The sequence below is a fragment of the Spathaspora passalidarum genome (assembly GCF_000223485.1).
Source record: "Spathaspora passalidarum NRRL Y-27907 unplaced genomic scaffold SPAPAscaffold_6, whole genome shotgun sequence".
Classification (NCBI taxonomy): domain Eukaryota; kingdom Fungi; phylum Ascomycota; class Pichiomycetes; order Serinales; family Debaryomycetaceae; genus Spathaspora; species Spathaspora passalidarum.
The window spans coordinates 1,125,864-1,148,381 of record NW_006767430.1 but is presented as its reverse complement, the minus strand read 5'-3'; the positions used below and the strand labels follow the sequence as shown (position 1 = coordinate 1,148,381).

Genomic DNA, 22,518 nt, shown 5'->3' with positions numbered 1-22,518 from the left:
GTCTATAGTGCAAAATTGCAAAGGGGAAAAAAAAATTTTTTTTTCAATTAGTTGTAAAGATTGTGAATCAAGTTGTATGATTCGTAGATTATCGTTACTCAGAAACACATTCCTTCGAAACATGTCCACTGCCCCTGTAACTTCCAATTCAAAGCCATCCACCACAGAAGCTGCTGCTGTTGCTGCTGCTGCTTCTTCTGCCCCAGCCAATTCTGGTGCACCATCTGGTAAGGCTCAATCAAAGAAGTCCAAGAAATCAAAAGCTCAAGAATTTTTATTAAAAACACCCAAGGGTACCAAGGACTGGGCCGATAAGGATATGGTAATTCGTGAAGCCATTTTCGGTTCTCTTTCAAGTCTATTCAAGAAACACGGTGGTGTAACCATTGACACTCCTGTATTTGAATTGAGAGAAATCTTGACCGGAAAATATGGTGAAGACTCAAAATTGATTTACAATTTAGAAGACCAAGGTGGTGAATTGACTTCATTAAGATATGACTTGACTGTTCCTTTTGCCAGATTTGTTGCTTGCAACAATATCAGCTCTATCAAGAGGTATCACATTGCCAAGGTTTATAGAAGAGATCAACCAGCCATGACCAAAGGTAGAATGAGAGAGTTCTACCAATGTGATTTTGACATTGCTGGTCAATATGATATCATGGTTCCTGATTCAGAGATTCTTAACTTGTTATGTGAAGGTTTAGTGGGGTTAGGTATTCAAGACTTTAAAGTTAAATTAAATCATCGTAAGATTTTGGATGGTATCTTCCAAGCTTGTGGTGTCAAGGACGAAGATGTTAGAAAGATTTCTTCTGCTGTCGATAAATTAGATAAATCTCCATGGGAGGCCGTTAAAAAGGAAATGGTTGTTGAAAAGGGTCAAACTGAAGAAGTTGCTGATAAGATTGGTGAGTTTGTTAAATTAAACGGTACTATTCGTGAAGTTGTCAACTTATTGAAGCAAAGTGAATTACTTGCTGCTAATGCATCTGCTCAAAAGGGTATTGAAGAAATGGAGATTTTGGCTGATTATGTTGAGGCATTTGAAATCGACAACTTCCTCAGTTTTGATTTGTCCTTGGCTAGAGGTTTAGATTACTATACTGGGTTAATTTATGAAGCTGTCACTGCTGCTTCTGCCCCTCCAGCAAACGCTAGTGAATTAAAAGAAAAGGCTACTAAGGATAAGAAGGAAGATGTTGAAGATGCTTCTGAATACGTTGGGGTTGGATCTATTGCTGCTGGTGGTCGTTATGATAACTTAGTTGGTATGTTCTCCAACGGTAAATCTATTCCTTGTGTTGGTATTTCCTTTGGTGTCGAACGTCTCTTTTCCATTATCAAAGCTAGAGCTGCTAAGGAGTTGGAAAAAATCAGTCCTAACCACACTGAAGTATTTGTCATGGCCTTTGGTGGTGGTGAAGGCTGGAATGGGTTCTTGAAGGAAAGAATGCAAGTCACCAACAAGTTATGGAAAGCTGGTATAAACGCTGAATATGTATACAAGGCTAAACCAAACACTCGTAAGCAATTTGATGCTGCTGACAAGTCCGGTGCTAAGATTGGTGTTATTCTTGGTAAAGAGGAATATCCACAAGGACAAATAAGAGTTAAAGTTTTAGGTCAAGGTGCCGAAAGCGATGATGGGGAAGTTGTCAAGGTTGAAGATCTTACTGAATTTGTAAAGAACAAACTTGCTGGTATCCATGAAGATGGAATTGATGATCTTACACGTATTATAAAAGCTCTCTGAATACAAACGTCTTTATAACATAAATATATACTTAATTCTTGTCTAAATTGTCAATCTTGTGTCCATGCATCTCTTTACCTTCACGCTTCACTCTATTCCAAAGGGTGTTGATATCGTTGGTTATGAACCACCAAATTACTCCACACCATGAAGTAACTTGAGGTAATGGGTCATAAAATTCGGCTGCAATTCTTCTTAATTCTGGTAATTTTGTCCAAGCAATGTATGGGAAATCATGATGTTCATTATGATACCCTACATTCCAAGTTAACAAATTAAGACTACCATAATAGGAATAAGTTTCAGCTGGTAGTTGATACCCACTGGCAATATTTGCTCCTTCGGTCTTTTGCACTTTAGGTACATTATTATCATTCAAGACGTAATGCTCAGCGATAAAATGACCAGCACATGGATGTAAAGATCCAGCCAAGAAGGAACTCATCAAGAAATAGATTACACTTTTCCAACCAAAATATTTTACCATAAGGGTATCCACTGCCAACTGTGCAATCACGTTTAATAAATGAATATAAGTGAACTTGATTTGAGTAATAAACATTGGTCTTAACGCATAAAAGAAAATTTGGCATGTAGCAAAGAATATCTTCCCAAGAACATTGGAAAGAACTATCGCTTCAAATTTAGTAGGTAAATCAGTATCCAAATATTTGTCACCTAAAAATTTGTGATGTAACTGATGATAAGGTTGGAACGAAGCGGAATAAGGAATACCAATAGGAATATTGGCGAAAATGGCAAATAACTTGTTGTGCAAAGGCTTTTTGAATAATAAATTATGAGATAATTCATGAATAGCCAAGAACAAAGCTTGGTTGGAAGTAGCACCAATGACATAGGCCAATAAGAAGAACTTCCAGCTTAATATAGAGGAGTCACGAAGGTAATAGGCCACAGCTACTTGCAAACCAACTATTGCAATAACATACCATTTCGTCTTTGGTTCGTATCCATTTAATTTACGGACTTCGGGATATTTTTCTAAAATCAATTTCCGACGGGCTATGTGTGGTTCTGGATCCTTAGTCCAGTAAAATTCATTCAACACTTCAATAGGTGCATCAGCTGGAGGTGGGTTGATTGTGAATGTATGAGAAGAGTTCCTATGTTTGATCTGAGTCATGGTTACTTTTGAGGAAGAAAGCACTAAAGGGATAAGAAAATTGGATGCAAGTTCATTTTCTTTGTTCCTGATTCAGAAATTTTTCAGAAATTGCACCACCAGTTACGAACCCGTGGTGGAAGAGAAGATCCGATCCATGCGCGTCGTTTAGTTATTTTTTTTTATATATATACCAATTTATTGTTTTTTTTTATAGCCGATAGAGTATTGTTTCTCCTTGCTATGTTTATTACCCTTTCTGTATGTCGCTTACGTATTTAACTACAAAACTAGTATTTAATTAGAGAAATACTGCGAATATGCACCATTGTTGATATTACCTGTTTCATTGTTTTGGGGGCTTTTACTCTTTTGAGATTCGGGTCCAATCGGGAACGTCCCAAACATTGGTTGTGCTTGTGCTTGAGGAAATCCTTGAGGCTGTTGTGGAGTAGGTTGCGATTGAGGGTATGATGCAAATACTGGGGGTGTTGGAGACTGTAATTGTCCCATTGGGGTAGAATGGTAAGGGAACTGAAGCTGTGATTGAGGTATTGATTGCTGACTTGGCATGAACTGCATTTGAGGATACAAATATTGAGAAAAGTTTGCAGGATATTGATGCACTTGGGTACCAATGGGTTGGGCTAATGAATTAAAAAATTTTGGTTGAATATCCTTAGCGGGTTCATGCTTCCAAATATTTTGTGTAGAACTATTCAAAGTCCCTGTAGATATGTTTATAACTTCTTTACTATCATCATCTACTAAAGAGTCCACCATATTATGTAATTGAAGCTCTGGTTCTTGAGCATCTTCAGAATTACCTTCTTGAGCGCTAATACCCGACTTAAGTTCATGAGTGTGCTTAGCAATAAAAGATTCAATTTCTTCTAAAGAAACAGGAACTTTTACTGGAGGTCCCAGAAGCTCGTCAGTAGTTTGAGTTTGAGGCTCTGGAGTTGGTGTTGGAGTTTGACTGCTTTTCTTGTGTTTTTTAACAGGACATGGTTTCTGTTCTTGAACTTTCAAGGTGTCCTTTGGCTTGTCGTCAGTTTGCTTGTTCGTTTCCTTCTTCTTTTCTTTCATTTCTCTGGACTTCTTCTCTTGACTTTCTTTAACCAAGAATCTTAAACTGGTTTCGTCCAAGCTAACATCAAACAGTTTACAAGCAAACAATAATCGTTTGCCTAAAGAAACCAACGCATGAATCCTCAAACCATTTTCATACTTTTCAATTTCACCTTCTACTTCCTTTGGATTACCAGCAAATAACTTTTGTTTATCTTCAGATAAAAATGTTGGAACCTTATCATGTAACAATTCTGAGTAATCTCCAATCAAGAAATTGATATTGTTTACTTGAAATAATGCATCATCCTTGAAATCCTTGAATTGATACTTTATCAATTTAAAATCTCGGAAATGAACATCTTCCCAAAAGTAATAACTTCGTGTAGGGCGGTTACTTTGGGTAAGCATAAGCTTCATATGCTCTTTATCCGTATTGTATTCGATAAACCTGTTAAGAATATTACATATACCTAAAACAGATTGCTTTCTAGACTCGAATGTTAAATACATTGACTTGTTTTCCTTCAACCAATTTAAAATAAATCTTAAAATAATGCAAATATTAGTTAGTTTGATTTTTTCAAAATCCAACTGTTTTAAACAATCAAATATTTTCTCAATATATCTAAATGTAAAACGAACAACTTTATCATGAACATCGACATCGTCTGATTTCTGTTTGCATAATTCAGTAAATGAAAACAATACCGTTAATTGTGTCAATATGAAATTTTCTTCCCGTACTCCAACTTGAATCAAACTTGAAAAATTGCTGGATAAAGATTTGAAAAATTCACTTTCAATTTTAGAAAAGCTTAATTTTTTGACTAAATTAGGCCCATTCTTATATTGTTGAGGGTAGTAAAAATATCCCATTAAGCAAACCAAGTAAATGTTTAACGAATCATCAATTTTAAATTGACGTTCCTTGTTATTATTAACGACATCAACTAAGGCAGTAATAAACCAATGCTTCTTAAGAACATTGTTTAAATTGGATAATCCTAATTTATACTCGGGGATTCTCGTAAACTGTGACCTAAGAAACCAATAAATGGCTTGATACTTATCATCAACTAGATTATGGATCATTCCAATGTGATTATAAGGTTCGTTCAATGCTGGTAATAACATGATACAATATTTATAATACTGAATTGCTTTACGGTACTTTGGAAAGAAAGCTTGTGTTTTATCTGAGTTTGCCAAGGATCTAAACTTGAAAAAATCCTTGTTGGAAGTAGCAGGTTGAACATAGGTTAACTCCACAAACGTTTGATGGCGGCAAATATCTCCCAAGGACAAGACACATCTATGAATTAAATACAACACATTTGCTTGGAAGTTGTTATCCTTGCATATAGCGGCACTTTCAGAAACTGACAAGTTAAAATGGGCAAGGAATTCACGAGGAATGAACGAATTCGAGAATTTAGTGGTGAAATATTTCAATAATTTCACGCAAAATTCAAAAACTTGTTTAATAAACTTGATGAAATTATCATTCACCTTTCTCATTTCTACTGGTTTCACTTTAAACTGGTTAGCTGTTCCTTCTACTTGACAAGTTTTGAATGACTCTTGTATCTCTTGAAATAATGCTTGATGTTGATGTTGGAAAAACTTGATTGTAGGATAGTGAAATTCATTCCAAATAGTTTCCAAGTATTTCATGGTGTTAAACTCAACTGTTTCCAGTTGACCTCTCTCCATGAGTGAGTAATATTCATTCAAATCAGCAATGATCCATGATTGAAATTTAGATTGCAATAGTGTATTGAATCCAATAAGTAGTGATAAATCAGGGAATTTCCGAGTGAGGAACTCATTAAGTTGATTCTTATAAGCTAATATTTCATCAGCTTGAGCCATGCTAGACTAAATTGGTGCTAAATTGGCTACGCTGAAGAAGGAAGTACACAGGCGGTGGTTGTGTGTTGTTGAATTCTAAAATTTGTTTGCTAAATTTGTTGTGCTTTGCTTTTTATTGGTAAGGAATTATTCAATGAAGAAGATTATAAAATACATTCTCTGTCTGTTTGAATGATGACTCTATACCAAAATGGTTGTTAATATGTTAACAAAGGAATAAACTAGGGATTGAGCTAATTGTTGACTGTTGTATTGTAACATTTTAAAGTTAAAGTAGGAAAAAAAAATTTTTTTATTTTTTTTGTTGTCTCTTGATTCTGTGGTAACCATCTGTTACGACACATGCAACAGCATTTGACATAAGAACTGCAAATTTAAATTTTATAAGAAGAAGTTCTATAGTATTGGGGTAAATATGGAAAGTTTGTCTTTTGTTTAAGTTAGACTAGTTCAATAGATGGACATATCATGGGTAAATTGGGAACATATCGCTTTGGTGCATGTCCACTGTTGATACATATCAGTCATCTCCCCGTGGACAGACATAAGATCCAAGTAGTACATTAAACGTATAAAATAAAACTACTGTAAAATTGTATAATTTATTTACTTAGCTGAATGGTTCGTAAAAATTTGATCCTAGCATTTTCTGTGACGGATTCATATGCTTCCGTGTTCCTCTCCCGCCATCCGTATTCCGCACCCCATATAAATAAATTGCGAAAAAAAGAACCAAGCAAAAGTTTTCTAATCTGTTGCCACCATAGAATAACAAAATGACAACAGAAACACCTGGTCAAGAAGAACAAGCCGAACAAGAATACCCTGTGAAAGTATACGTGTATGATCTTTCTCATGGTCTAGCATCATTATATTCACCCATGATTCTTGGCAAATCTATCCCAGCAATTTACCACACCTCAGTTGTCATACGCAACAGAGAATATTATCTCGATCAAGGGATAAAACTGCATTCTCCACCTGGTTCTACAAGATTTGGAGTCCCAATTGAGATCATAGATATGGGTACCACGTCTATTGATGAAGATATCTTACAAGAATTCATTGAGGATTTGAAAAATCATGAAGATATGAAATACCATGCTATAAGTTATGATTTGTTCCGAAATAATTGTAATCATTTTACTGATGTTATGGTTGAATTTTTAGTTGGAAAGAATTTAGAAGATAGGATATTAAAGTTGCCAGAATTGGTGTTGAGTACTGGTAACGGTCAATTATTACAACAAATAATATACGGGGGGTCCCCCGCTTTTGGAAATTCTGGTCAGTGGCAAAATCCTTATCAATAGAATAACTTCATTAATGGAATGTTGTTATTTGCTAAGTGGTAGTGTGGTATACACAAATTGTACGTAATGTGTAGATGGTTGTATAGTACAAAAATTGTTAGTGTGTTAATTTAAAATTAGGCAGCCAAAAAAAAAAAAATAAACAAATTTGTACCCCTTGATGAGTTTTGTTTTGGTGTTCAAATCACCACTTCACTTCTCTTTGCCTTTTCTTCTTCCTTGCATTCTTTCTTCTTTGTCTTTGATTGGCTTTGAATCTGTCCATACATCTTCAGTGAAATCTTATAAATGTCATGAACATGGATAATTCCTTAGTAAATGTATGTCAACACCATTCCCATTGTATTTGCAGCATTTTTTTTTTTACTAACTTAACGTAAGTCTTTGAACCAAATCAATTTATCAATGGATACCTCCATGCTGAGTGCTTCTAATGACTCCCTGACTTTAACTACTAATACATCTTTCTTAAGTGATAACTTACTTAGTTCGGGAGTTAATACTAGTGGTACTAATGCTGATTATTCTAGTAACGCACTGACCAAGTTTTGGTCGTCTACCCCTACATCAACCAATTTCAACAACTTATCCTTTACAAACTATTCAGTCCAACCACAAATTCAAAATCAACAGCAATTACAATCCCCGCAACAAGTTCAACAAATGCAAAGCTATGCTCCCAAATTACAATACTCGTCGTCATTACTTAGAACTGATGAGCAACCTACTACTAGCACAAGTAATAGTAGTTTGATGACAAATGCTTCTTCAATTTCAACTAGCACTTCCAACAACAAATACAACAAGCCTATATTAAATATCAATGCCCCTAGCTATGTTCCTGACTATGCTAACTACAACACGAACAATTCAAATACCATGAATGATAAGTATAAGTACTATTATAATAATGCTAATATGAATAGAGATTATGATACTTCTTCTAGTGGAGTTGATCTTACTGAAGATTATAACAAGTTAAAGCTAGAATTATTTTTAAAGAATCAAATGATTAAAAACTTAACTGAACAAATTAATAGTATGAACAAGATGAAAAATTCAGTTGATCAAGGCGGGGGGACCACGACCAATTCCTTTAAAGTTCCCAAGAATCATTATCAGTTATTCCAAGACTTGTCTAAAACCCTTCAAGAGAAATCAGACGAATTAGAAGAAACAAAAAGTAGATTAGAAGCAGTGTTGGTTTCGTTGGCACAGTCGAATACTCCAACCATGCCTGCCGATTATAATTATGATCTCCAAGAATTAAGCCACAAGTTAATTAACAAGTTATCTGAGTTACTGAATGAGAATGAAAATTTGTTGAAAATGGTCAGTTATGGAAATAAAACAAGTTTATTGATTGAAATTGGGTTGTTACGTCACGAGCTTGAACAGTTGAGAAGTAAGGAGAGAAGTACTGCTAAAGAAGAGTGACGTATGACCGATCAAAAATTTGACGTCAGGGGCTCCTCCAACACGAGTTTCCCACGTTGGGTGACTTTTGCAGCAATTAAAGAGGGCTTAGAACATGTTGTTTTTTTTTCGTATGTTTTATTTTTCCAGACTAACAATTAATAAGTAATAATGAAGAAAAGATAGTTATAAAGATAATCGATGACCTGAAAATAACCTCATCATAATATAGTAATAGTAATAAGAAACTTTTAATTAATGGAATTTAAAATGGTCATTTTAACTGTGGGTTTAGGGCGTGTATATGTGCATGGCTGGGCTGTGCGCATATATGATTAATTATTTGCATATTTTTTTTCCGAGGGTTTCACATTTTTTGCTTTTGAAGTTTATCTAATTATTTATTGTACCCTTGAGTAACCTTTGTATATAGGTTATCTGTCTATATAGTTTTATTAATTTTGTGCACAAATAAATGCGCCACATTCTAGAACGTCGGTGTTGCGTTGCACTGTACCATGTAGCAAAGGGGGGGCTCGGCAATATATAGCCTCTGTCTTAGACATACAAACACAAAAACGCGAGCAAGTTTATGTATGACATCAGGTGCTTCGGGTTAATCATAGGCACCTAAATATAGAAGCAATGTTTATGTTTTGATTTCTTTTTTTTTTTATTTTGATCTGGGCCGAGAATTAGGAATCTTCGGTAATTTTATTAATAACAATGAGCTTCAGATCAAGCTACAGGAAAAACTCTCGGAAAAAGTCGACTTAGGTAAGGAAAGGGCGGCAGCACTGTTTTTTTTTTTCCCCTGTAATGTTTTTGACGCAGTGCCAGGCGTTTCTTTTTTCGGACAGGTTGCCACTTTTGCTGTTATCAATCATCTATCTCTTCCGGTGATACATAAACAGGCAATTTTCACATCATTCATTAACCTCCAGATAGTGTTGTCATTCTTTCTTTTCAACTATTGCCGCATAGACTAAAAGCTTAATTGGTGATATAGTTGTCTTCATAAAGCTCCTCTGCCCTATAAATTTGGCAGCACTTCCAAAACATTTATCATTTCACATCAACTTAACATATACACTTCATTTCAAAAATGTCAGGATTTACATTCCGCAAAGAGTCAGTACTACCAAACCATAATCCATCATCACCATTCTATCATAACCTCCCACCATATGACTCAATACCCATAGATCAACTTGTGGACTTTTTCAAGTATTGGAAATATTTCATCAGAGCAATAATCATCTATTTCAAAGAGATCACATTAGTAAAACAGTTGGAAGCTAATTTGCATTATCAGCTACTTTCATCAGTCCAGTTCCCTGGCTGTAGGGATTTGCCAACCAAGATCATCCACGAAATAAATATTGCCAATACTGTCACAACTCCTCCTAGGGAACTTAAAAAAACTTTGTCGAATTCAAGCTTGAATAGTTTGAATAATGGGTCAACTACATCTTTGACACCTGCACCACTAACTCCAGCCCGTCCACCATTGTTAAAATCCATGTCTGCAAATAACTCCTCATTCCTTTTCAAGAATGCAACTACCAATAATTTCCACAAGAAGAACGCATCAGCTCATTCAATAAAACTGTTTAATGAATCTTCTGCTTCCTTACCGGATAGCCCACCTACAAGCACAGATATCAACACTAATGATGTCAAGATCCCACCACATTTCTTTCCTGAAGATTCCTTATATACCAACTTACCAGCAATTTTATTGAGTCACCACCATACTGAATACAATAGAAACATGAAATTGCATAGAGATCTTAACAATAAACTTATTCCAAGATTAGAAAGCTTGTTAAAGAAGCTTTCAAGCAAAATTAAGGAGATTAAGACCACTCTCAAGAATGAATCATTTGCCAATACTGACTTATCCAAAGAAATTAGCAGAACTGGTAAGGTTGTGGCTAGATATATGTCTGCTGTTGAAACATATAGTGATAATTCCCCAGTAATTAATGGGAAGAAGGAAGGAGGAGATCTAGAAGGAGAAGCAATCCTTGACGATCCCTTGTTGGTGAAGTTGAAGTTAGATTTTCAGTTGAAGTCCCAATTGTTGGTGGAGAACTATATGTTTGCCTCATATGTTAATTTACAAAATATTTCTAGGGATTTATACATATACATCAACAAGGAGTTGAATTGGATAGTTGACAAGTTTGGAAAATTACAATTGAACAATGATTATTATCAATTCTTGAAACTGCAAATAAGTCCATCACCACAATCAGATTGGGAATATTTCATTTCTAATAATCCCAACTTTCTCAATGTTTACAAGTCAACTCCAAATAACCCCAAGAGGGAAATTAGAAAGTTTAATGATATTGAATTGCCATATAGTAATTCCGTCCATAACAAATGTTTAAGATCGGGACTTCTTTACAAGAAATCTAAATTATTGAAGAGCTATAATTTATATTATTATGTCTTGTCGTGTAATTATCTTCACGAATTTAAATATGAAACTGAAGGATTATCATCAAAAAAGGTTAAGCAGGGTAAACTTGGTGGATTTATAACTCATGATATGGAACCAATACATTCTTATAATTTGAATGAATGTGCCATTATTGATGAAGATGATAGTGGGTTTAAGTTCCAATTGGCTAGGAATTCGAATGCATTCAAGAAAATAAAGTTTAAATGTGTTGATGAACAAGAGTATGTTGGTTGGGTTGATGATTTGAGAGAATTGTTAAGATTTGGTTGTCACCATTATGGCAGATTCTCGATGTTACAAAATAGATTGTCTATGAATGAGCAACCAAAGGAAGAACAAAAACAAGAAGGAAGAAATAAGAAGGGATTGAGCCTTAACTTAAATGACAACGCTTTAGCAAACGCATTTGTTCCTCAAATCAAAACGCCTTCGTTTGAACCACGCGATACTTCGTTTGCTTTTACAAGTACTTCAAATAGTGGTTCAAACAATTCCTCGCCTACATCAACACCAATGGGCAAATCTCCAAATATTTCATCACTCAATTTAGCAGCTCAACATCAAGAATTTTTAGAATTTCAACAAAAATTAATGAGCAGAAAACAACAACTGAGTATTGATGAGTTGCAGAGTAAGTTACAATCATATCAAGAGCAGCAACAGCAACATCCACAGCAACAATTTTCAAGTTATTTATCGAATGATTCTTTAGATTCATATAGTCTAGGTAAAGGATCGGTGACTATGAAACAAAAGGGAAATGCTAATTTTACCTTTCCTGTGGATGATGAGGACAATTCAATTGATCCTAATTCTCATGTTGAGTCAACTAGTCTCCCAGCTCTCATGGTTAGTGATCACTAGTAGTTTAATTGGTTTAGGGTTTATAGAATATGGATATTAATATGATATGTTGGATATATGTATAGGTACAGTTATATTTGCTCTGAACTTTCAATATCAATTAATGTTTCTTTTTGCAGCAAAAAATTTCCAAAATTTTACCCAAAATATTTTAAATTCTAGAAAATGTAAACAACTTCATCCAGTCTAAAGTACTTCCTTAAGCAAATGCAATCTCCATTTAAGTCTGTGCATGCAATAATGAAAAATCAAAGTAAATCAGGAGACTACCAATGTGAATGGTAAATGTAACACCAAATATAGTCACGTGCATAATTCTAGGGCTTGGAAAAAAAAAAGTTTTTTTTGATTCATCAAAAAAATTTTCTCAAATCTCTTCACCAATACCACCATAGCACTAAGATAAATATATACAAAAAATGGACGCTAAATCTGATGTTACATTAGCCAAGGTTATCAAGGTTTTGGGTAGAACCGGTTCAAGAGGTGGTGTTACTCAAGTTAGAGTTGAATTTTTAGAAGACTCCTCCAGAACTATTGTTAGAAATGTTAAGGGTCCAGTCAGAGAAAACGATATCTTATGTTTAATGGAATCCGAAAGAGAAGCCAGAAGATTACGTTAGGTTGGAGGTTGCTCATTATCTGTAATATAGTTTTGCATGTGTGTATCAATATATATATATAAAATAGAACACTAAGAATATTTTATCTATATAAGCATAAAGTGTAACTTTTTTTTGGGAAGGAACTTGTTCATGCAATTATAGCACGTATTTTCAGTCCACTTACATCTCTAATAACTTGGTTTGATTTGGTAATGGTGGTGGGGGTAGACTTTTTGACATCAACAAAAGATCCAACTTTCCACATATTGAACTGAACCATGCTTTGAAAGCCAACTGGATCATGTCTATATAAGTTGGCAGCGTCTATATTTAAAGGGGAATCAGGTTCAGGAGAATCCAACAACATTAATATTGCCACTAGTAAATGTTCTAAATTCCATGCCGGTGACCACGCGTCCTTTTTGAGAATGTCTAAACATATTTCCCCAGTTTTCAAGTTAATATTAGGATGTACTATTGGAGTTATGAACTTTATCACTGGTGGTTCCAACGGATATTGCCGTGAGACAGCGATGCTTAATTTCCATTGCCCGCCATAATAAAATGGGTTGTCCTTTTTGGTTGGTTTAGAAATTATAGCTTGCCAGTTAAAGATGTTGTCTTCAGATATAGGATTGAGGGATATGATTTGTGGGTTGGACTTGCTTGGTGGTGATTTCTTGTATCGGTTGTATTCTTGAAAGAGTCTACGTTCAGCCATGGTGAAAATCGGTAAAAAGACTATGGGGTATATTTGATTTGTTGTTGATTTGATTAGTAAAATTTTAATTTAAGATGTATAATCTCTTAAATAGAGTGCTTCGCCTGATGGTTAGTGGAGGAAATCCGCTATAAATATTTGCATATGATAATTAGAGCCGGTATATACGAAATTAAATTTCCCCCGCAATGTGGGAAAAACATGACAGAATGTCACATTAAACCGAGCGTTGTACGCCCGCGCCTTCCAGGTCGACCCCTCTTTTTAGTGAATGTTGCATTACAATGAAATTTAATGATCAAATCACATGAACCAGAGCACGTGACAATGTACACATGACTAGATATCAGGTGACCTGTTTCTGAGTAATTGTGAGAGTTTTATTGGCAAGTGCTCAACCGCTGCCGCAGACCCGAAAATTAACATTCGCGCCGGTTTAGGAATTTTGATTTTTTTTCTGTCTCTCTTGACTCATTGAAAAAAAATCCAGAAGCTACAAAAAGAATGTCAACCCTTTGATCTGTTTTTTTTTCTTCTTCTTCTCTCTTGGTTTGACAACATCAGCATGAGTTTCGTTACTAAGGCTTCCTGCCTAAAGAAGTATCAATTAGCTTCAATCAAAAGAACTTTCGCAACAACTTCCGTCCAATCTCAGAAAAAATTAAACAAATATTCCTCCATTGTCACCAATGATCCTTCTCAAGGTGCATCCCAAGCTATGCTTTATGCCACTGGGTTCAGTGATGAAGATTTTGACAGGGCACAAATTGGAGTTGGTTCCGTGTGGTGGAGTGGTAACCCATGTAATATGCATCTTATGGACTTGAACAACAAGTGTACTGCCTCCGTCAACAAGGCTGGATTAAAGGCCATGCAATTCAATTCCATCGGGGTTTCTGATGGTATTACTAATGGTACTGAAGGTATGAGATATTCTTTACAATCTCGTGAAATCATTGCCGATTCGTTTGAAACTATGATTATGGCTCAATTGTATGATGGTAATGTTGCTATTCCTTCTTGTGACAAGAACATGCCTGGTACTTTGATGGCCATGGGTAGACACAATAGACCTTCCATTATGGTATATGGTGGTACGATTTTACCAGGTTCTCCAACATGTGGAACTTCTAACCCTGCTGTCGCTGACAAGATTGATATTATCAGTGCCTTCCAATCTTATGGTCAATACTTATCCAACACCATCACCAACGAAGAAAGAGTTGACATTGTGAAACATGCCTGTCCTGGTCCTGGTGCTTGTGGTGGTATGTATACCGCCAACACCATGGCTTCAGCTGCTGAAGTTATGGGTATGACCTTACCTTACTCCTCATCAGCTCCTGCTGTTTCCAAGGAAAAAGAATATGAATGTTCTATTGTTGGTGATGCCATCAAGAACTTGTTACAATTGGACTTGAAACCAAGAGATATCTTGACCAAGAAATCATTTGAAAATGCTATTGCTTATATCATTGCCACTGGTGGGTCCACTAATGCTGTTTTGCACATCATTGCCATTGCTTCTAGTGTTGATATTGAAATAACCGTGGATGATTTCCAAAGAATTTCCGACAATACTCCATTGTTAGCCGATTTCAAACCAAGTGGTAAATATGTCATGGCCGATTTACAAAAATACGGTGGTACTCCATCCGTGATGAAATTCTTGATGAAGGAAGGTTTCATTGATGGTGAACAATTGACCGTCACTGGTAAGACTATTAAGGAAAACTTGGAAAAAGTTAACGATTTACCAGTTGAACAAGATATCATAAGACCTATTTCCAACCCTTTGAAGCCAAGTGGTCATTTACAAATCTTGAAAGGTACTTTAGCTCCAGGATCTGCTGTTGGTAAGATCACAGGTAAGGAAGGTACTTACTTCAAGGGTAAAGCTAGAGTTTTTGACGATGAACACGCATTCATTACTGCATTGGAAAAGGGAGAAATCAAAAAGGGTGAAAAGACTGTCTGTGTTATCAGATACGAAGGTCCAAAGGGTGGCCCAGGTATGCCAGAAATGTTAAAACCTTCTTCTGCGTTGATGGGTTATGGTTTAGGTAAAGATGTTGCATTATTAACCGATGGTAGATTCTCTGGTGGTTCTCACGGTTTCTTAATTGGTCATATTGTTCCAGAAGCTGCTGAAGGTGGTCCAATTGCCTTAGTTAACGATGGTGATGAAATTGTTATTGATGCTGAAAACAACAAAATCGACTTGTTGGTTGATGAAGAAATCTTGGCTGAAAGAAGAAAGCAATGGACTGCTCCTGAACCAAGATACAAGAGAGGAACTTTGGCTAAATACGCCAAGTTAGTCAGTGATGCCTCCAAGGGTTGTGTTACTGATCTAGTATAATCATTCCAAAAGACAAATTCAATTCAATTCTAGTTTAAATTAACATTGTATATATCCGTTGAATGGATTTAATGTGAAAGTTTTCTTACAAAGAACGATGTAGTGGTTAAATGTCTATTAAAAATATATAAAGACAAGCTAAGAATATAGTTTATAAAGTAGTTCACCATAAGAATTACTTCATTCTAACTGTATAATCTTCACCAGATTGAGTAATATATCTGACCCAAGGATAGGATTGATATTGTAATTTAGGTTCATTAATTCTTAAATATCTCACTTGAATTCCACTAGTGGTAAAATAAGGAATTGAAAAATTGACTTTTATAGGTTTATTGTTGGCAATCGCCTTTTCTGAGTCAACCACAGCTGGTAATCCTAATTCTGCCGACATGGTAAATTGTTTACCACCTGGGAAAGTCTTTAATTTCCATACAAGACAAGATTTTTCTGGGATCCACTTAACCGAACCATACTCTGGGTTGAATTTTGGTGTATCGGCATCTTCTGGGATTGGTATAATTACTTCAACATTATTTGCAGTTGATTTTTTCTTTATTTGTGCCTTTATAGAACACACAATTTCAATTCTGGAATGCTTATGCACCTTCATTCGACAATTGACCAATAGTAAGGGCTTCATGAGAAATTGTGCACTTGATAATCTATAACTCATTAATGTAAATTCTCCATCTGGTGGTATGAATGTGATAATCTTTTCATTTTCAAATTTGGATAATCTAACACATTGATGGAACTTGATATCTTCCATTTCAATACCTTTACCACTGGTATCCCCTTCTGATGTGAATATCCCCTTATCGTTAAGTCCTAACCTTAAGTCGGGCATACCACTCAAATGTGACTTAATTTTGACTTCTCCCAAGATTTCACTATTTAATACTTGTCCATTGGCATTTATTAACATGTTGATAGATTCAATAACATCCAAGAATGCTTCATTCTTCTTGTAGAAAATACCATCTTTTCTCCAACTGACAGCGTTTGTCACCGCATTTGGTGGTGTTAATAAATGTTGAGGTGAAGATTTGATCAAGGAATAGTAGTCTTGAGTAATGTATTCTTTCAATATCTTTGTGTCTGTTATTTGTGGTATACCAAAATCCATCATTTCATCCAATAATTCATATATGATGACAAAATTATCACGAATACTTTCTTCTTCCAAGGACTTGAAATATTGAGTCATGACTTCAACCAACTTGGATAAAAACATAATAATTGCCATAATGTTTTCATTCTTGCGCGTCAATGCACAAATATATAAATTATTATGATTTATGAACACATAATTGATTCCTTGGTTGTTTATGAATGGCTTGTATTCACCTTCCTCTATAGAATTTTCCAATTCCAAAAGCAATAAAGGGAACTTCTCAATTGTATTACTGGGGATATCACCCTTATAATCACGCGAGAGCAATGATTTGCCCTTGATATCAAGAAAATGAATTTGTGATGCCATACCAAAGATATATGGATAAGATCTGGATCGGAATGAATGAAATGTTATTACGTTTCCAAATTAAACGTTGATACAACAAAAAAAAGTAAACCCTGGGCCGGACACTATGCATCCAAACATCAACAAAATGAGAACATTTTGGTTGCCACAAATGTTAGTCACCAATAGTGGGAAGTAAATGACAACGAGGGTAGGTAATGAGTAGATGGAAGCATAAAATGACTTTTAATTAGTTACATAAAGCAACTATCATAGTTCAGTGTGGCATCAGCCGTTTGTGCTGGGAGTACGAAGGTATTCAACCTTAGTTGACGATTCATGACCGACGGTTGACGAACAACAACATATAGTAATACTTACAATGTTCCAGTTGGGAACTCGCCAATTGATTAATTAGATCTATTAAAGTTTGATTGTATATATACAGTGTTAATATAGTTGGGACTGTAAGGAATGCTTAAAATATTAGTCAGCAAACTGTTGCAAATGCGACTGCCAACAAAACGACAATTGTAAATTCTAAATTTAGTTCCAATCTATGAGCCAAACCAGAGGCATATTGCTTATCATCTACAAGTTTATCCAAAAACAGCTTCTTTAATGTTTCCAAAATTAAATTAAACTTGTAACAGGACATGCCAGATTAAGAATAGCTATTACTACAACAGTTACAATCCTAATTTTAGAACCACAAATTAACTTTCTCTCAAAGTTACATGACCTTAGGGGTTATATTAATCGAAACATGTGAATTTATTATTACTAAGAATACAGATTAATTGACAACGTGTCATGGAGAGTATATATTATCATAACATGTAAGGCGTGGATTCAAATATTGAACCAAGGGATGCCTATGAGCCCCGTGCTTTGACTGATACACGTCATTTACTTCATTAGGGATAATTAATTATCATAACCCTGTAATTTCAGAAGTCTCGTATAAACTCCAGAACAAGTCTATCTTGCCAAGCACAATTGTAATTTAATTTTACTAAATATTCAATCAAAACTACATTCACATCATGAGCCTAATGATCGTGCTCCACTTTACCTAAATGAAACAACGTCATTGTGAAACTGCAAAATCTGAGACATAATGCGCCGCGCATAAGCGTTGTTTTTTTTTTTGTTTATTTGTTTGTTCGTTCGTTTCAGAACACGAAAAATACCGAGAAATATTTTAGTACGCTCGTACTTTTTTTTTTTTTCGTTTGAGAATTGTGGTATGGTAATACACATGTGATCATGACGTAAACCATGACCATATGGATGAACCAGCGAAGCATAACACTGCATAGAACACATCATAAATATAATGCTATGCTAGTGTTGTACTTAATGAAACGTGTTAATATTTGTTATGTTACTTCCCCCTAGGGGGTATAATAGCAAATCGCGAATTCAGATATTTCTTGTCTCAATTAGGCAACATTGTCTAAAAACCTTCGGGAACTTTTGAGCCTCCTCCTATTTTCTTGGGGTTACTTTTTTGTATAAACAACACTTTCTTCTTTCCTGTTTCCTTACACCATAAGCTCAGCACGATGAAGTTTTTAACACTCACTTTAGCCCTTTTAACTTCGGCCTACGCTATTGACCCCATTGAAGTTAGAGGTAATGCCTTCTGGGTCAAAGATACCGATGAAAGATTTTACATTAGAGGTATAGATTATCAACCCGGTGGTTCCTCGGAATTGGAGGATCCTATTGCTGACACCGATGTTTGCGAACGTGACATTTCAAATTTCCAAGATTTGGGTATAAACACCATCCGTGTGTACTCGGTTGACAATACCAGAAACCATGACGAATGTATGCAAAAGTTAGCTGATGCTGGTATTTATGTCATTCTTGATGTCAATACTCCTTACTCGTCAATCACTAGACTGGATGCTAGTTGTTCATACAATACTGATTACTTGCAAGAAGTTTTTGCAACTATTTCTGAATTCGCCAAGTATAATAATACTCTTGGGTTCTTTGCTGGTAATGAAGTTATTAACGACAAGAGCAGTTTGGATGCTGCACCTTATGTCAAGGCTGTAGTTAGAGACGCCAAGAACTTTATCAAGAACAGAAACTTGCGTCAGATTCCAGTGGGTTACTCCGCTGCCAGTGTTATTGAATATAGATTAACTGCAGCTGAATATTTCAATTGTGGTGATGACGAAATGGCTAGAATTGATATGTATGGTATCAATGATTACTCGTGGTGTGGAGATGCTAGTATGACTACTTCCCAATACTCGATCCAAATGAAGGATTTCGCAAATTATACCGTTCCTATTTTCTTTAGTGAATTTGGTTGTAACACTGTGAGTCCAAGACCATTCACCGAAATTGAAGCTATTTACTCGACCCAAATGTCTTCCGTATTCTCTGGTGGATTGGTTTATGAATACTCAGAAGAAGCAAACAACTACGGATTAGTTAACCTTAAAGGTGATAAAGCTACCCCTAACGACGATTTTGAAAACTTAAAGAAACAATATGAAAACACCAAGAACCCAAGTGGTGATGGTGGATTCCTTGATTCAAACAAGCCAAGTGATTGTCCTGCAAACTCCAGTGATTGGAAGGTTACTTCTGATCTTCCAGACACTCCAAAGGGTGCCTTAAAGTACTTGAAGGGTTTAGTTGAACCAGAAGGTCACGGTTTCAATGCTTATGTTCAACAAAACTGTAATTCTAGTGACAATAATGTTGATGATTCAGATAAATACACCCTGACATTAGCACCAAAGACTGTTGGTGACACTTCGACTAGCAATTCTACTTCCAGTACTACATCCAAGAAGAATAATGGTGATGTTGTCGCTGTTTCAAGTTTCCTTGGGTTCTTGGCTTTAATTGCTGGATTTATAACTGTTTAGGTTATATACTTTATATGACTATATATGCTTCTAAACTTTTTGTTTGATTCCATACATCATTTCTTCCTTGTTGATTAAATGACCAATACTATCAACTTCTTCTAATAATTTATCAATATCAAAACACCAATCATTCAATAATGAATTTATATTTGAATCTGAAGTTCTCGAGTTATCACTCACTGTAGGTCTAGTTTTCTCGAACTTGATTATACCTTGAGGACGATTAATCTTAGCACTAATCATGCCATTATTGACTAATTCACTCACATATTGTTCGGATTCTGGAATCGACAATTGTAACAAGTACGCTAATCTGTCTAATTTGATAAATTGGTAGAACTTATTGATTATCCTAAGATTATGTTCAATTATTCTCTTTTGCAAGTTCTTGTAGTTGGTTTCGTTAGTCTTGGCATCAGTTTGGATTGGTGATTGGGTAAAGAAGTCCTTGTATATGGATTCAATGTTTGACCAGTGAATCAACTCGTTGGTTGTGAAAATTTCCAACAATTTGAAAATCTTGGTGTCAACATTCTTGCTAAACACTGGATTGGATTTGATCTTGAGTATTAAGTCATTTTGGTGTGGGTCATATGGAGACAAAATGATATAGTAAATGATACCAGACAAAAAGGTCTTGTATTCTGGGTCTTCCTTGACGGTTGGAATGTCAATTAACAATAATAAATTCTTGACAATTTCAATGTAATCAAAATCAAAGATGTTAATTTCAATTAAATATTTCAAATATTGTGCTTTGAATTCTGGATGTGATTTTAAACTCTTTAACAAAATCTTTCTACTCAAGATCTTGGCTTGATTATAATCACCTTTTTGTAAAGTCAACTTGATTTGTAACAAGATATAATCAATCTTCTCAGTGAAATTCATTAAGGAATAAGTTTCAACTTGTAAGTCACATAAAATATCAACGGCCTTGTTTAAATCATTCAACTTGGTTAAGTAAATCTCAGCCAACTTTCTAGAAACAACTGCACGTTCAACTTCGACAAAAATCTTCTTATCGGTGACAGTTCTGATAGTCTCAATAACCTTGATTTTCAAATCGAGTTGTGATTTATCATCTTCACTCAATTTATCTAAATTATCGACAATCTTGGCAATAAATGTTTGAATTGAAGACTTCAATTGACCGTGCTTCTTACTCAAAACAACAATTAATTCATTCAAGTATTCCCAGTCAGTATTGTCCACCAAAACATCAACAATTCTGTTCAAGACACGTTTGGAAGAAGGCAAATCTGATGATTGACGGGTTTGTTTTTCCAAAACTAAATATCTTTCAATTGCTTGTTTATAATCTGGAAGCTTCTCGATCAAAGGAAATTGTTCATCTAAGGTTGCTGAATAGTCTTTTTCAGCTTTAATTGGATCTTCTCGAGACATTGTTGTGTTATTGTTCTATAAAAGTTGGACTGTGTGCTGGTTGGTGGTGTTGGTGGCGATTTTTTCAAAGACTTACGGATTTCTGAACAAACAGAGAGAGAGTGCGGTCGTGTGAAAAGTTCAAAAATATACTATATAATTTTTTTTTTTGCACCTAAATGAAGGAATTAAAAGAATATAGGGTTCTTTTCTCTTCATCTTAAGTTCTTTACTGTGTATGGATTGAAAAGCATCTCTACAAAAATTTATACGACATCTTCAATAAATTATATCTTCCTCAAATCAATATATTGTCAAGCGAACTTGATTTAGTATTGAATCAGATAGACACCAATAATTCGACTAAATAATCAATCTAATCCTTTATTAGGATAATTTCCAAGGAGCAGATTAACTGTTCAAAACTTTCAATCCATAAGATACTTTAATATCGTGATATGGCCAATAAAAGATTTTTCTGCAAAAGAATTGTAAAAATTAGGAAACGTCTGCAAGTTCGCATGACCAATAATCCCCCTACCTACCACCACCTCGTCCTCAACTTTTACTCAATTGCCAAGTAAATCATTACACCTCTCATTATTAGCCTATATAAAGGATATATTAAAACTACTGATCGCGCCGTCGATTTTAGCTTATTAGCTAGCTGCATCCTCCTTTAACAGTTTTTCTGTATGATACCTTATCTTGCAACCGTCAAGGATAATTTAAAATTAATTAGCAACACGTCACAATAAATCTTCACATTAACCCTGGTAGTTCCTACTTAACTGAAACAGGTTTGTGATAATACTTTATCTTACTTCAAACCAGTTGGTAGTCAGCTGGTAGCCACTTGGTCCTATCACTTCAGCTCTTCAAAACCCTCATTTGAAATTAAAATTTCGAAAATTTGGTTGTATAGTGTAGTGGTTATCACTTTCGGTTTTGATCCGAACAACCCCGGTTCGAATCCGGGTACGACCTAATTGATATATATTTTTTTTTGTATATACTATTATAATTCAAGTATTAATGTCTTAGAGATAGATATTGTTTGTTGAAAATTAAGATTGCTTAACATTTTAATCAGCTGAGTATACTCGGCCTTGCCAGAAGTAAAGAAAATGAATCATGGTATAAACTCCTCTTTATTTTTTTTTGAAGTGCCTTGCTTTGTAACTA

At 35.0% G+C, this 22,518-nt stretch overlaps 12 protein-coding genes across 12 annotated transcripts; 7 read left to right on the top strand and 5 right to left on the bottom strand. All coding sequences in view use genetic code 12, as the record gives it.

Moving 5' to 3' along the window:
• Window positions 1-76: 76 nt before the first annotated feature.
• On the top strand, window positions 77-2,929 carry HTS1 (histidine--tRNA ligase; the record flags this gene model as incomplete). The annotated part of the gene is made up of 1 exon (XM_007377143.1): window positions 77-2,929. A coding segment is annotated over one exon (1,327 nt), but the record flags the coding sequence as incomplete, so codon positions are not given.
• DES1 (Des1p) lies at window positions 1,791-2,903 on the bottom strand (the record flags this gene model as incomplete). The annotated part of the gene is made up of 1 exon (XM_007377144.1): window positions 1,791-2,903. The coding sequence occupies one exon, from the start codon at window positions 2,901-2,903 to the stop codon at window positions 1,791-1,793; it is 1,113 nt and encodes a 370-aa protein (XP_007377206.1).
• A 250-nt stretch (window positions 2,930-3,179) lies between the features above and the next one.
• EST1 (Est1p) lies at window positions 3,180-5,828 on the bottom strand (the record flags this gene model as incomplete). Its single annotated transcript, XM_007377142.1, has 1 exon — window positions 3,180-5,828. The coding sequence occupies one exon, from the start codon at window positions 5,826-5,828 to the stop codon at window positions 3,180-3,182; it is 2,649 nt and encodes an 882-aa protein (XP_007377204.1).
• Window positions 5,829-6,378: 550 nt separating this feature from the next.
• On the top strand, window positions 6,379-7,277 carry SPAPADRAFT_63086 (uncharacterized protein; the record flags this gene model as incomplete). The annotated part of the gene is made up of 1 exon (XM_007377141.1): window positions 6,379-7,277. One exon carries the CDS (start codon window positions 6,605-6,607, stop codon window positions 7,139-7,141), a length of 537 nt encoding a protein of 178 aa, XP_007377203.1.
• An 82-nt stretch (window positions 7,278-7,359) lies between these two features.
• On the top strand, window positions 7,360-9,302 carry MUM2 (Mum2p; the record flags this gene model as incomplete). Its single annotated transcript, XM_007377140.1, has 2 exons — window positions 7,360-7,461; window positions 7,523-9,302. The coding sequence occupies 2 exons, from the start codon at window positions 7,435-7,437 to the stop codon at window positions 8,576-8,578; spliced, it is 1,083 nt and encodes a 360-aa protein (XP_007377202.1).
• Window positions 9,303-9,662: 360 nt separating this feature from the next.
• SPAPADRAFT_142608 (uncharacterized protein) lies at window positions 9,663-11,894 on the top strand (the record flags this gene model as incomplete). Its single annotated transcript, XM_007377139.1, has 1 exon — window positions 9,663-11,894. One exon carries the CDS (start codon window positions 9,663-9,665, stop codon window positions 11,892-11,894), a length of 2,232 nt encoding a protein of 743 aa, XP_007377201.1.
• A 391-nt stretch (window positions 11,895-12,285) lies between these two features.
• Window positions 12,286-13,410, bottom strand: PEX4 (E2 ubiquitin-protein ligase peroxin 4; the record flags this gene model as incomplete). The annotated part of the gene is made up of 1 exon (XM_007377137.1): window positions 12,286-13,410. One exon carries the CDS (start codon window positions 13,218-13,220, stop codon window positions 12,648-12,650), a length of 573 nt encoding a protein of 190 aa, XP_007377199.1.
• Window positions 12,314-12,517, top strand: SPAPADRAFT_57066 (40S ribosomal protein eS28; the record flags this gene model as incomplete). Its single annotated transcript, XM_007377138.1, has 1 exon — window positions 12,314-12,517. One exon carries the CDS (start codon window positions 12,314-12,316, stop codon window positions 12,515-12,517), a length of 204 nt encoding a protein of 67 aa, XP_007377200.1.
• A 358-nt stretch (window positions 13,411-13,768) lies between the features above and the next one.
• On the top strand, window positions 13,769-17,106 carry ILV3 (dihydroxy-acid dehydratase; the record flags this gene model as incomplete). Its single annotated transcript, XM_007377135.1, has 1 exon — window positions 13,769-17,106. One exon carries the CDS (start codon window positions 13,786-13,788, stop codon window positions 15,580-15,582), a length of 1,797 nt encoding a protein of 598 aa, XP_007377197.1.
• Window positions 15,758-17,068, bottom strand: APM1 (Apm1p; the record flags this gene model as incomplete). The annotated part of the gene is made up of 1 exon (XM_007377136.1): window positions 15,758-17,068. The coding sequence occupies one exon, from the start codon at window positions 17,066-17,068 to the stop codon at window positions 15,758-15,760; it is 1,311 nt and encodes a 436-aa protein (XP_007377198.1).
• Window positions 17,107-18,596: 1,490 nt separating the features above from the next.
• PGA4 (1,3-beta-glucanosyltransferase) lies at window positions 18,597-21,393 on the top strand (the record flags this gene model as incomplete). The annotated part of the gene is made up of 1 exon (XM_007377133.1): window positions 18,597-21,393. The coding sequence occupies one exon, from the start codon at window positions 18,616-18,618 to the stop codon at window positions 19,942-19,944; it is 1,329 nt and encodes a 442-aa protein (XP_007377195.1).
• RPN5 (proteasome regulatory particle lid subunit) lies at window positions 19,975-21,354 on the bottom strand (the record flags this gene model as incomplete). Its single annotated transcript, XM_007377134.1, has 1 exon — window positions 19,975-21,354. One exon carries the CDS (start codon window positions 21,352-21,354, stop codon window positions 19,975-19,977), a length of 1,380 nt encoding a protein of 459 aa, XP_007377196.1.
• Window positions 21,394-22,518: the final 1,125 nt, after the last annotated feature.